This window comes from Bubalus bubalis, chromosome 3 (genome assembly GCF_019923935.1).
Source record: "Bubalus bubalis isolate 160015118507 breed Murrah chromosome 3, NDDB_SH_1, whole genome shotgun sequence".
Taxonomy (NCBI): Eukaryota; Metazoa; Chordata; class Mammalia; order Artiodactyla; family Bovidae; genus Bubalus; species Bubalus bubalis.
In genome coordinates, this window is record NC_059159.1 from 150595799 (window position 1) to 150609529 (window position 13731).

The 13731-nt window shown below is 42.8% G+C and overlaps 1 protein-coding gene across 2 annotated transcripts in view; it reads left to right on the plus strand.

Annotated features, from left to right (window-relative positions):
• SHC3 (SHC adaptor protein 3) overlaps positions 1–13731 on the plus strand; it is a 192285-nt gene that overhangs the window by 108127 nt on the left and 70427 nt on the right. For both annotated transcript variants that reach the window (XM_006064072.4, XM_025282118.3), the window contains exons 4-5: positions 1063–1182; positions 4678–4731. In XM_006064072.4, coding sequence (XP_006064134.3) covers positions 1063–1182; positions 4678–4731 — 174 coding nt within the window. The remainder of the gene's footprint in view (positions 1–1062; positions 1183–4677; positions 4732–13731) is intronic.

The window sequence follows — 13731 nt, forward strand, 5'->3', positions numbered from 1 at the left end:
AGTACGTGCATCCCTGTCTTCGAGTCTGTCCCAAGGCTGAGGTTCTGGGCAGGTTGTGTCATTGCCTCCGCTGCTTCCAAGGCTGTGGGTCAGCTCTGTTTTCATAGCTTGCAGACATTTGTGAACCCACAGAGTAACTGGATTTCAGGCAGATAATTTTGGATGAAGGCTCAACTTGATGTGCTAGCCTGTGTTTCAGTCAGCCCAGGGGAGACATAGAGGACCAGGCAGGCTCCAAAATTTTGCAAACAGGAATGCTTTTATAGTCACATGGTACTTGACCAGCAGTTCTCAGGGTTCCCTCACGGTCCTCTTGACAAAAGTGGGGGAAGCAATTTCTATTTTGAGGCTCCACTCTGGTATACTTAATCAGAATCTCCTGGGTGGGCCTCAGGCATCTCTGTTTTTAAATAGCTCTGGCAGGTGATTCAAAAATAGTGCTGCTTGGTTAAGAACTAGTGTGCATTGGCATCTTAGAAGACGGCGTGTTCTAATCTGAAAAGGAAGGATGGTGGGGCAGTTGGTCCCTGTGCCAAGGACAATTCTGGAGGACTGTTTAATGCACCAGTTGGAGCAGAACTGGGTCTGTCCATCCTTGTGCTGGCCCCAGACCCAACAGCTTTAACTGGACCATTTGATTGTTCATCAGCCCCATGAGCTGGCCCATTTAGTCTAGTCCTGAGTAGTTTCCTGGTGGGATGAAACCAGTTTCTGAGGCTGCAAAACTTGTGGCCTGTGATGCTTTTCTGAGGCTTCTGAGTGACCCCCATGAGACCGCATCCCAGACGAGCTGCCTGGTGTACTGACACCTCTGACCTCCCTGCAGGGTCCTCATCTCAGTGTGTGCGGGTTAGGTGTTTTAGTTTGCATACTGCATACTCTAGAATTGATGTGTTAGGGTCAGATCTCACCCTCCCAGCTCATTTCCGTGACATTGCCTTCGTGGGCCTGATGAGAGGGGATGGTGGAGGTTGGAGGTGTGGCGGATAGAACAGCGTGGGGGCCCTGACAGTGTGGCCTCCCGAGAATGGAAAGCTAAAATAATGCTTCTTCATTTCACAGCCTCCGAGCAAAATGTTGTCCAGCATCTTGGGCAAGAGCAACCTCCAGTTTGCAGGCATGAGCATTTCCCTGACCATTTCCACCGCCAGCCTGAACCTGCGGACGCCGGACTCCAAACAGGTCTGTAGGTGCCCAGGCCCTGCCCTGCCCAGAACCCTAAAACCGTGGCTGCTTGAAAGGGCTTCCCATTTCCAGCTTTATCGGGTCCCTGTGAAACACATTTGTATAAACTTTCATCAGTCTACAAACTCTGGCCACTTTTAAAGTTCATCAAGTGAGTGATAGCTGGAATTGGGTCTTTTGAATTCTGATATAAACCTTTTTTTGTTGGGGGAGGGAAGGAAAATGCATGAAATCACTGATATACTTAGAGTTAAAAAGAGGTGTATTTGTATATGCAAAAGTTTCCTATCAATGTCCCTTTGCCCCATTTTGTTTTCTCTTACGTTGTATTTTGTTGGTTCTACAGCCCACATTTAATTTTCATATTTATCATCTTTGAAATGGTCACATGCTGTGGTTTAATTGCTGGCATTTTTAATTTCTTAGTGGGTCATTATTTTGGAGGCTCTCACGGTTGAAACTGTCATGGAGTTGACGTGACATGGTGCATCTGTGGCACGCCCAATGTGGAGGGGTCCTGGCTGACTGAGGTGGGGGTGATGAAGCTTACTGAGGCAAATTCTGTTAAGATAGTTGGGTTTTTCCACATTGCCTGTCATTTAAGTTTATTTGACTGTTAGTTCCTTCAGCTGGGAAAATGGGTGTATGAGTAGCTATCCTGGAACCAAGAGAACTTTGGTTCTGAAGGCCAAAGCAAGTAAAGGAGGTGAACACGCTCAGCTCAGTCTGGGGTTCTGTTGGCGGCAGTGTAAGCTGGGATTCAGGTGTGTCTCCATGGCGGAGGCTGGGCAATCCACAGACCTCTGAGTGACATACTTCCCCACTCTGCAGTGTGTTACCAGGGATGCCCAGGGTTACCTTCATCTTGCTAAACATAGTCATATTTATTGATTTCCACACCCTCAAGTAAGCAAGCAGCATGCCCAGCTTCATTTAGGATGAATAGGACACCACGTCCAACCCCAGATGCTGAAGTAAATTCTAGATCTGGCATAGAAACGAGAGGCAATGCCTAGGCTGTGCTTTGGAATACTGGGTGCCACTTCTCCCTCCATTCCTTTGTTCTCACTCAACTGATGGATAATTCCTTCTCACCGGCCCTTCTGAGGGATGGGTAACCAGTCCTCTGGTGGTAGATTAGAAACATGCAATGGGCTCAGCCTTTCTCTGGAGCTGCCTCTAGCTGAGCACTGTGGTGATTTGGGGTGCAGCACGCTTGAGCATGAAAGCTAATGAGATAGGTTTCCTCAGGGTTTCCCTCACATGCCCACTTTCATTCTTTTTTTTCAAATTGAAGTATAGTTGATTTACAATGTTTTGTAAATTTCTATTGTACAGCAAAGTGATTCAGTTATATATGTATTTTTATATGTATATTCTTTCAAAACTTCTTTTCCATTGTGATTTATCACATGATATTGAATATATTTCCCTGTGCCATAGTGTAGGACCTTGTTGTTTATTCATTCTCGATATAATGGTTTACATTTGCTAATCCCCGACTCTCAGTGTTTCCCTCCTGCCCTCTCTCCCCTTGGCAGCTGCAATCTGTTCTCTTCCATTTTTATTGCATGTGACTGTTGCATCTTTTGTTTCTAGGAATCCTCAGGCCATGGTCCTCAATTCTGTGAGATCATTGTAATTCCACATTATACTTCGTGTCCCACCTCAAAAAATAAAAAGAGAGAGAGAGAGGCAGACTCTCAGAGCAGAAAGGATGAGGTCACAATGGTTGGCCTTCCCCATCCTGGGGTAGGGGGCTGGTTGGTTATGTCCTGGTCTCATCATCCTGCCCTTGGGAGGGTGTGCTAGGCTCAAGAGTCCTGGGAGATGCCAGTGCAGATGACATGAGCACAGTCTGAGGGAGATTTGGCAGGAGCCAGAGCTCACATTCCTCAGCCTTTCCCAAGTTTAGGCCTGGCTGTAGCAAATTGAGAAGGAGCTTGAGTGGGCCTACCCTTCCCAATCCAGAGAGACAACAGAAGTGCAGCGCTAGCTCCCCTCTGCAGAGCTTGCAAGGAGGAGAAACAAGATGAAACACCCTCAGAGCAAAGCACATCCTTTAGTTAATTAGCTCTCATTTTCTTACTCTCCTTTTCAATTTCTACTCTACCCAAAGGGACAACATAAAATCACACAGTAATGGTCATGTTGACCAAATATGATGTCCATTTTATTCTGAAATCTTTGATTTCCAAATCTCAGCTGTAGGGCTGCTTTGGAATAAAAAATTAAAACATTTAACAAGCAGAAATGAACAACTATAGAAGTCACCGTTTGTCATCATTTTGGGACTGCTACGTCCTCATTGCTCTCCTGGGAGCCCCCTACCCCTAGACTAGAGGCAGGAAACAGCTGCAAAAGGCAACCATTAGTTTGATCCAGCTGGGTTTGAGTACAGGCTACAGAGCTGGACTCATTGTTTTTATTCATGTATATGCTCAGGATTTTTCTAGATTCTGAGTAGTTTTCTGAGTGCCAACAACTGAAGTAGGCATTTAAAAATATCTCATTTTATCTTGTAATTCAGTTATAGCTTTGCTTTGAGTTTTACTGGCGCACGATCGGAAAAATCCCTTGGATGGTAGGATTATGGCTCTGTGAATTCTGCCTGCCTGCCTGCTGGCGAGGGCCCGAGGGGGCTGTGCAGAAACAAACTTGGTTATGCTGGGCTGGAGGCAAGAGTGCTGTTCCCACCCCCGAAAATTTACCTCAGTGTCACTGCATTGTCTTTAGAAAGATAAAAATAGCAGGGAAGACTTATGTAGCTTTTTAAATTTAGGGCAGCTTCTAATTTGCTCAGTGTCTACTAAATTCCTCTGTATGCTGCAGTTGATAATGCTAATGGAAATTTCCCATTTTAAAATTAACTTGGAACATTCTTGCTGGTTTTTAAATTGATCAATGACAAGAGTGCTGGAGAGGGCATTGATTGTGATCTTGGATGTAAGCTAATTTGTGTGCTCATGATACAAACCAGATGAAGTTGGGGACAACCATATTTCCCTCCCCTCCAGCTATGGGGTCTTTAGACCCCATTATGTCTTTGGAAACAAACTGCAGAGTTTTGGTGTGTAGGTGAGACGTTTTCCTTCTCAAAGAGGCATGGTTATTAAGACCCTCTGTGTTCAGGTCTCAGCTCTGCCTTTTATTAGCTATAGAGCTTTGAGCCAACTGCTTGCTTAGCCCCTGGGGGCCTCAGGCTCTTCATCTGTAAAATGGGATTGCAATAGTTACATACCTCACAGGGCTGCTATGAGACATAAATGAGATAATTCTGGCAAAGTAGTTAAATGAACAGCTGATATGCTGTGAAAGTTCACTCGAGGTTATCTATGATTACTACTTTTATAATTGTTCTTTTCATTGGGTACCAATTTTACCAGTTTTCAGGACACCTTATTGATTTGTATTGTCTGTCAACAAATTGTTTTCCAAGACGTGGGAAGGGTAGTAACAGTGTGTCTTTGTTTCTTGTTTTCGGCCTGGTAGATTATAGCGAATCATCATATGCAGTCCATCTCCTTTGCCTCCGGGGGAGACCCGGTAAGTACCCCTGGCGTTGTTTTCGCTTGTTTTTGTCAGAGTTGCTGAGAAGGGACCCTGCTTCAAAAGCATGCCTCTTAGAACCCTGTAAGGAAATTTAACTGTGATACCATCTATTTCTGCTTCCATTCCATAAGCTCTTCCTATAGTTTTTTTTAGGGGTGACCCATGGCGACCTACTATTAGATTTCATTTCATTAGTCAAAAGCTGTCAGAAGTCTCCGAAGCAGCAGCTTTCTTAAGGCATAGTGACATAGCTCCCTAGTTTTCAAAGTGGCCGCTGTGTGCCTGACTCTGCCGGTCCTGCTTCTTGTACGTGTTTCTCTTGGCTCTCCCTCAGAGTTCTCCATTTGGGGATTTTAAGTTTATTCAAAGGCTGTGAATTTACTTACTCTGACTTATTCATGAATATTTGAAACTGGTATTTTTCTCTCCAAATTTAACACTGTCGTCTTTTAATGATTTGTTTTGCCAACAGGGAAGGAGTTGTGTAGAGAGAGGATAGAGAATAGGAGAATGTTCCAGTTTTTGTTGCTTCTTTTATTAAGAAGGTGGCATGACCAGGGAATTTGCTCCCCACATATGGTCAGGAAATCTACAATACAAGGCTAGCATTCAGTTTCAGGGTCAGGAAAACCATTCCTTCCTCGGGCAGGACAGTATTTTTGTTATCCTTATTGTTGTTTGTATTATTTTATCAAATTGTTGGTAGGCAGTGTTCAGATTTTATGTAAAGCTTACTGGTCCAAGATAGCCTGAGTAATCAATGCATTATATTAATTACTTCTTATCCCAAGGCCAGGGACCTTGTCTATTTTTAGCCGGGAAAGGGAATTTTTCCATATATATATTTACCTTTCTTATATATATATATGAGTATATATATATACTCATATACCTTTCTTATATATATATATGAGTATATATATACTCATATACCTTTCTTCCACACTCCTACCTGGGTAGCCTGATTGTAAAACTGCTGTTGGCACATTGAAAGCCAAATCAAGGGAGTGATTTCTTCTGCTGGTTCCAGTCTCACATTTCCAAAGGACAGTGTAATCATGACATTGAATGTATTCGCTACAGGAAAGCCTGTGCCTGCTCTTCTCTCCCCCACCTGCTGCAGCCTCCATGCAGGTATCACTCCCATCTCCCCAGCATCACTCAGATGCTCCTGCTGGGGAGATACAGGCTGCGTCTCAAGGGTCTGAGACAGGGAGATGCCTGAAAGAAAGGGCACTGGCAGGAGAGGGACTTGGCCACCCTGCAGATGGCTCTTTGCCCTTAAACCTCTGCTAAAGTGTCACCCTGATGGCAGAAAGCAAAGAAGAACTAAACAGCCTCTTGATGGAAGTGAAAGAGGAGAGTGAAAAATTGGCTAAAAACTCAACATTCAGAAAACTAAGATCATGGCATCTGGTCCCATCACTTCATGGCAAATAGACAGGGAAACAGTGAGAGACTATTTTTGGGGGCTCCAAAATCACTGCAGATGGTGACTGCATCCATGAAATTAAAAGATGCTTATTCCTTGGGAGAAAAGTTATGACAAACCTAGACAGCATATTAAAAAGCAGAGACATTACTTTGCCAACAAAGTTACGTCTAGCCAAAGCTATGATTTTTCCAGTGGTCATGTGTGGATGTGAGAGTTGGACTATAAAGAAAGCTGAGCACCGAAGAATTGATGCTTTTCAACTGTGGTGTTGGAGAAGACTCTTGGGAGTCCCTTGAACAGCAAGGAGATCCAACCAGTCCATCCTAAAGGAGATCCGTCCTGAATATTCATTGGAAGGACTGATGCTGAAGCTGAAACTGCAATACTTTGGCCACCTCATGCGAAGAATAGACTCATTTGAAAAGACCCTGATGCTGGGAAAGATTGAAGGCAGGAGGAGAAGGGGACGACAGAGGATGAGATGGTTGGATGTCATCATCGACTCAATGGACATGAGTTTGAGTAAATTCCAGGAGTTGGTGACGGACAGGGAGGCTTGGCGTGCTGTGATCCATGAGGTTGCAAAGTGTCGGACACAAATGAGTGACTGAACTGAACTGAAAGTGTCACAGAATGACCAAAGCATTATTTCAACATCTTATTCAGTGCGTTTCACTGGCTTTAGCCCTATTTCATTCTTAGGGTCTAATTTTCAGAAGTCTTCCAGGATGCTTTCCTCTTCTTTTTTCCTTTCCTTCCCTTCCTTTATTTTCTTTTCAATCCTTTGATTTCTTACGATCCACTGCAAAATGAAATACCTCATTGAGATGTACGTTTAGAAAGTGGAAGTCTTCTATAATTAAGCCCATCCAAAGAGCACTTCTGAAGATTACATCAAGACATGATTACACACTTACTCTCTACCTGTGCTACACATATACTAGACATATACACATGTCTATACTTACATCTGTAGCCAGGTTTAATTATTTTGCACACATATCTATACTTACATCTGTTCGGTTCAGTTCAGTTTAGTTGCTCAGTTGTGTCTGACTCTTTGCGACCCCATGAATTGCAGCACGCCAGGCCTCCCTGTCCATCACCAACTCCCGGAGTTCACTCGAACTCACATCCATCAAGTCAGTGATGCCATCCAGCCATCTCATCCTCTGTTGTCCCCTTCTCCCCCTGCCCCCAATCCCTCCCACCATCAGAATCTTTTCTAATGAGTCAACTCTTCGCATGAGGTGGCCAAAGTACTGGAGTTTCAGCTTTAGCATCATTCCTTCCAAAGAACACCCAGGACTGATCTCCTTTAGGATGGACTGGTTGGATCTCCTTGCAGTCCAAGGGACTCTCAAGAGTCTTCTCCAACACCACAGTTCAAAAGCATCAATTCTTCGGCACTCAGCTTTCTTCACAGTCCAACTCTCACATCCATACATGACTACTGGAAAAACCATAGCCTTGACTAGACGGATATTTGTCGGTAAAGTAATGTCTCTGCTTTTGAATATGCTATCTAGGTTGGTCATAACTTTCCTTCCAAGGAGTAAGCGTCTTTTAATTTCATGGCTGCAGTCACCATCTGCAGTGATTTTGGAGCCCCAAAAATAAAGTCTGACATTGTTTCTACTGTTTCCCCATCTATTTCCCATGAAGTGATGGGGCCAGATGCCATGATCTTCGTTTTCTGAATGTTGAGCGTTAAGCCAACTTTTTCACTCTCCTCTTTCACTTTCATCAAGAGGCTTTTGAGTTCCTCTTCACTTCCTGCCATAAGGGTGGTGTCATCTGCATATTTTGAGGTTATTGATATTTCTCCCGGCAATCTTGATTCCAGCTTGTGCTTCTTCCAGCCCAGCATTTCTCATGATGTGCTCTGCATAGAAGTTAAATAAGCAGGGTGACAATATACAGCCTTGACATACTCCTTTTCCTATTTGGAACCAGTCTGTTGTTTCATGTCCAGTTCTAACTTTTGCTTCCTGACCTGCATACAGATTTCTCAAGAGGCAGGTCAGGTGGTCTGGTATTCCCATCTCTTTCAGAATTTTCCACAGTTTATTATGATCCACATTTACATCTGTAACCAGGTCTAATTATTCTGCACTGGCTGTCTACTTCTTGCCTAATGTAATGCTTGTAACCAGTTTCTTAAATTTGGAAGTTGACCCAGTTTGAAAAACAAGAAGCAGAAACACTGAATACCTGCATCAACATCTCCTTTCAAGAACTTGTCTCAAACCTCATCTTCATGATGATGTTATGAGAAGAGGTGCAAAGATATGGGAAGTGGAAAGTCAAATACGTTGTCCTTATCCAGGATGTACTAAGATCTGTGAACTATTTTCAATTTTCACCATCACCTCTTCTTAAAAAGGGAAACATTTCAGTGACCCCTAAAGTAATTCATAATTTTTAATGTTTTTTTCTGATACAAAAAATGTTATGATTCTAGGGGATAGGAAACCTAGTTACTTTTTAATTTTAAGCAATTCAAATGCATATCACCTTGTGCCTGAGTTCCAATTCCAAATTTATTTGTAACCATTACAATTGGTAGATGTTTTAAATAAAACTAACAATTCTTATTTCTCTTCCTTGTTCTGATGCTAAGTATGTGTCAATTTTTTGCTTTGTGCCTCAGTTTCCTGGGTAAGAATATGGTGTTTTGAAATGTCAAATAAGACAGACTGGAATAAGACAGTATTTGTCTTATTCTTATTCATTATAATTGTCTTATTCTTATTCATTATAAGAATAAGATGAATAAGACAGACTGTTAATCCTTACAGTAGATAGGCATACTACAATTATTATCTACTATTATTAGCAGTTTTAAAAGATCACTAAAAGAATGCCAGAATAATGGTTGGGCTTAGAAAAGCTTGGGAGTGAGAAGACACATGTATAAATACAGAATAAGCACTTGGCAGCTCCATCTTTGGAACTTAGAGTGCTCACGGTATGACTGGGTGATGTCAATGGCATTGTTCGGAATAGCAATACATTTCCCTGCTGTGCCAGAAGTGCTTCGTTTTTGGCATCAGAAAGGCTGTGTCCTTGGCTTAACTGCTGACCAGCTGAGTGGCAGGGGCACATCAGGTCTCTTGCCTAGTCTTCCTTCCCTAGCTTGGATCCAGCAGAGCATTTCTCAGACTGGAGTAAGGATTGAAAAAGAAGAATTTCCTTGTATATGCCAGAAGTGTGGACTCTAATTTTGTTATCAAAATATATGCAAAAATAAATTATGGGTAGACTCCTTTTGTTTACATCTTTTATTGAACTGTAAATCCCAATCAAACTTGGAAGTGCAAATAAACACAGTAAGACTCGACAACATTCAAAGTAAAATTAATTTACTGTGATGCATAAAGTTTTGCTGAAACTAAATCTCTGCTCCCAATGTGACTCTAAAACCGGCCACCATGGTGCTTTTGAGGGCAGCAACTGTACTATCACAGGCGTCGGATGACTCACTCTTTCCACTAATTTCTTCTATTCAAGTAAACACTTCAGTCATACATCATTGCGTACAAAAGTGACATTAAATTGCTTCAGGTGGGGCAAAGCCATCTAGTCTGCTTGTTCTTTTCTCTCTAATTCTTTAAAAAATGTGGCACCCAGAATGTTGGAAACCCCACTGAAAATCTTGGCACTGAAATTGCATGCAGAGCTTGATGACACAGTTGTTGTTCGAATGATCCCACATTTTCTTGTATTAACTTTTAAGATTCTCATGGAAAGGAAACCATACAAGAGATTCTGGTGATATCTCAAAAGCTGGAGAATATACCTGCCCAAACCCAGCATTCCATGGATCTCAGATTGAGAAACACTAGTGCTTTCTAGGGTCACTTCTGACATTCACATCTCTTGCACCCAGAAAGGGTGTCTATGATTACAAGCTACAATCCTTATTTTTGTGGTCCAGTTCAGTTCAGTTCAGTTCCTCAGGTATGTCTGACTCTTTGCGACACCATTGACTGCAGCGTGCCAGGCCTCTCTGTCCATCACCAACCCCAGAGTTTACTCAAACTCATGTCCATTGAGTCAGTGATGCCATCCAACCATCTCATCCTCTGTCGTCCCCTTCTCCTCCAGTCTTCAATCTTTCCCAGAATCAGGGTCTTTTCCAATGAGTAGCTCTTCGCATCAGGTGGCCAAAGTATTGAAGTTTCAGCTTCAGCATCAGTCCTTCCAATGAATATTCAGGACTGATCTCCTTTAGGATGGACTGGTTGGATCTCCTTGCAGTCCAAGGGACTCTCAAGAGTCTTCTTCAACACCACAGTTCAAAAGCATCAATTCTTTGGCGCTCAGCTTTCTTTATAGTCCAACTCTCACATGCATACACGACTACTGGAAGAACCATAGCCTTGACTAGACAAACCTTTGCTGACAAAGTAACATCTCTGCTTTTTAATATGCTGTCTAGGTTGGTCATAACTTTTCTACCAAGGAGTAAGCGTCTTTTAATTTCATGGCTGTAGTCACCATCTGCAGTGATTTCGGAGCCCAGAAATAAAGTCTGCCACTGTTTCCATTGTTTCTCCATCTTGCCATAAAGTGATGAGACCAGATGCCATGATCTTTGTTTTCTGAATGTTGAGCTTTAAGCCAAAATTTTCACTCTCCTCTTTCACTTTCATCAAGAGGCTCTTTAGTTCTTTGCCGGGGACCAGCCCCGGCTGATCCAGGGTATTCGAAGGAGAGACGGCTAGGCGAGGGTCAGGGAATAACTGCTTAATTACACTTTAATTAAGGATACAAAGAGTAATAGAATAAGGATAGCTCAGTGAGGAAATTCAGTGGAGAAAAGAAGCTGAGTGGCTTGGTTTACGCGGAAAATCAATATAACCCGTGACACCAGGTTAGCTCTGACCACGGAGGCCGCAGGCGCCCTCTCGAATAGCGGAAGGTGCCCCACCTTAGACACCCTCTCGAGTGGGTCTTAGAAGCCCAGGCAAATAAATGGTCGCAGAGGACATCTGCGCTCCAGATGGACGCTCAGCTGGAATTTGGGAGAGAGAGTGACATGGGGAGACCAAGTTTCAGTGAACAAGGCCCGCACTTTATTTTCCAAAGTAGTTTTTATACCTTAAGGTATGCATAGAGGATAATGGGGGAAGGGGTAGAGTCATGCAGCAAGCCAGGCTTTCTTCCTGCAAACTTATCATATGCAAAAGTTCAGGTGATTGACATCATCTTCTGGCCCGGAGGCCTGTTAACATTTTAAGAAACTTATCTTTCTCTAAAGGTGATTATTCCAAAGTCAGGCGCCAGCCTTCCAAAAAGCATTGGACAAAGCTGCATTTTACATTTCTATACACCCATTATATCAATCAATACACTGCCAAGGACACAGTAGGTAAGGAGTATGAAGACTTAGCAGCAAACTGGCTCAACAAGTGAAAAAACCCTTCACCAATACAATTTCTAATTAATCTTTTAACTACTCAAAGGAATCTGTGTTTAGGCAGTTTAGAACATCTCCTGCCTCTCACAGTTGGGAGGCTCTGAACAATCACATGTGGCCGGAAAAACCCATTCAGGCAGGCTAGAGGATTTCCAAAGGAGTTTGTAGGTTAAACACTGTCACACCCAGGAATTATTAACTGGAGCTGTAAGCTAACTCTTTTTCCAGAGAGAGGTAGTGGGAGACAGCCCCCCGTAAAGTCAGAGGTGTAGGTGAAAGCACAAAGCAGAAAGTAGGCAGACTCTGGTTTGGGGGTAGATGCTCGAGAATTTCCAGGGGGACTCCTGAGGCTCGATCCCGCCTTTGCGTATGCCGAGCCTCCTTCCTCATGACCTTTGTCATGGGCGGAGTGCCTCACGCTGGCTCCCGGCAGTGATAGAATTCCAGTTGAGCTATTCCAGATCCTCACTCAATATGCAATATGCCGGCTCCCAGCATCTCCCCCTTTTTTATTTCTTAAAACAGCCAGATGCAGCTCAGTCGCGAGCTTCTGAATGTTCTGCCGAAGAATCCTGACAACACAAGGAAGAATGATTATGAGAAGATTAGACAGAATGTTTTTTCCAGAAATAAAAGTTAGAGAAGGTGTGAAAAAAGTCATTAGCTGCTCCAGCGGCGGTAAAATCCAGTCGAGAGTGTTTCAGGGTCTGGATTTGATTATGAAGTTTCCCTAAGTCCAGGCCAATGTCAGAGCTGTTCCAAACACCTGAGATATGATTTTTGATTTTTTCCCATTCATAATCTGTCTCATTTACCTTTAAAGATGTCACGCATATCCACCGGTAATCAGCGTGGCAAGACAAAGCCATTTTCAGTTTTAAAGCCTGTAAATCAGTCCCAATATGCATTATTGCCTCTTCTAAGGCGTCTACTCTCATCTCTAATTTCTTATCTATAGCTTCCTGTGTTGTTAGAGTTAGTGAAACATTTTTAGACATGGTATCAACATATTGGGCAGTATGCACTTGTTGAGTCAATGATATTGCTGCCACAGTAACAGAAGTAATTGCGGTTATTAAAGCTGATATTCCTAAAATAAGTAAGCCCACAAATCGTCGCAATCGCATTAAATCCTGAAGTTGTTGTAACACGGCAAGACTATAGTTATATCAATAAGTGGTTACATTATAAGATAAGGTGGACGTTGTAACACTTACAAAGGAGCAAACATTATATTGAGGGTTTAAACAAGATGAGAGCATACATTATTCACAGGTCACTACATTGGGTCCACCAGTTTAAAGTCACATGTACATTAAGTTTTCCAGAATCGTTGGTAAAGAGAAAAACATAAGGAGAGGGTAGACAAGCCAAATCAGAATAAGTAGAATTATTTTCTGGTTGGAGTTCGCGCTGCAGCAGCCCCGTCGGTCCCGCCGGGATCTCGATGTTTATCTTGCCTCCCCTTCTGGCGGGCTCCTCTTTTGTGATCGAAGCAATGGGTGAACTGGATGTCTGGGGGTCTGCAACATGGTGAATCAGCCTGTCTAAATTGGAGAATCTGCATCCTGTGGAAAAATATAAGCACATCCTCGACCGATAGTTAATAATGGGTCAGGACCCTTCCATTGTCCTGAGAGGGCCTTCCATTTGACTAATGGTTTTGCATTTAATTGCTCCAGGCACCAATGACGAAGCATTGCAATAGTTCTGGCTGAAATCAGTATTTAAAATATTTATTACGAAAAGAGCATGTTGCAAGATTTGATGGGGAGAACTATACTTAAACTCCCCTTCTTTTAGTTTTGAATTTGGATTTTTAATGTTTGATGCGTTTTTCAACAATGGCTTGTCTCTGTGGATAATAAGGGATGCCTGTATTATGTTTAATTTGAAACTTTATACAAAATTTCTGAAAAGACTTAGAAGTGTAAGCAGGAGCATTGTCAGTTTTCAGAGCTTTTGGCAGGCCCAAATATGAAAAACAAGTAAAGAGATGTTGTATCACATCTTTACCTGCCTCTCTGGTACGAGCAGTTGCAATAATAACGTGAGAAAAGGTATCTACAGTTACATGAACAAAGGACAGTTTTCCAAATGAAGAAACATGAGTTACATCTGTCTGCCAGAGTAC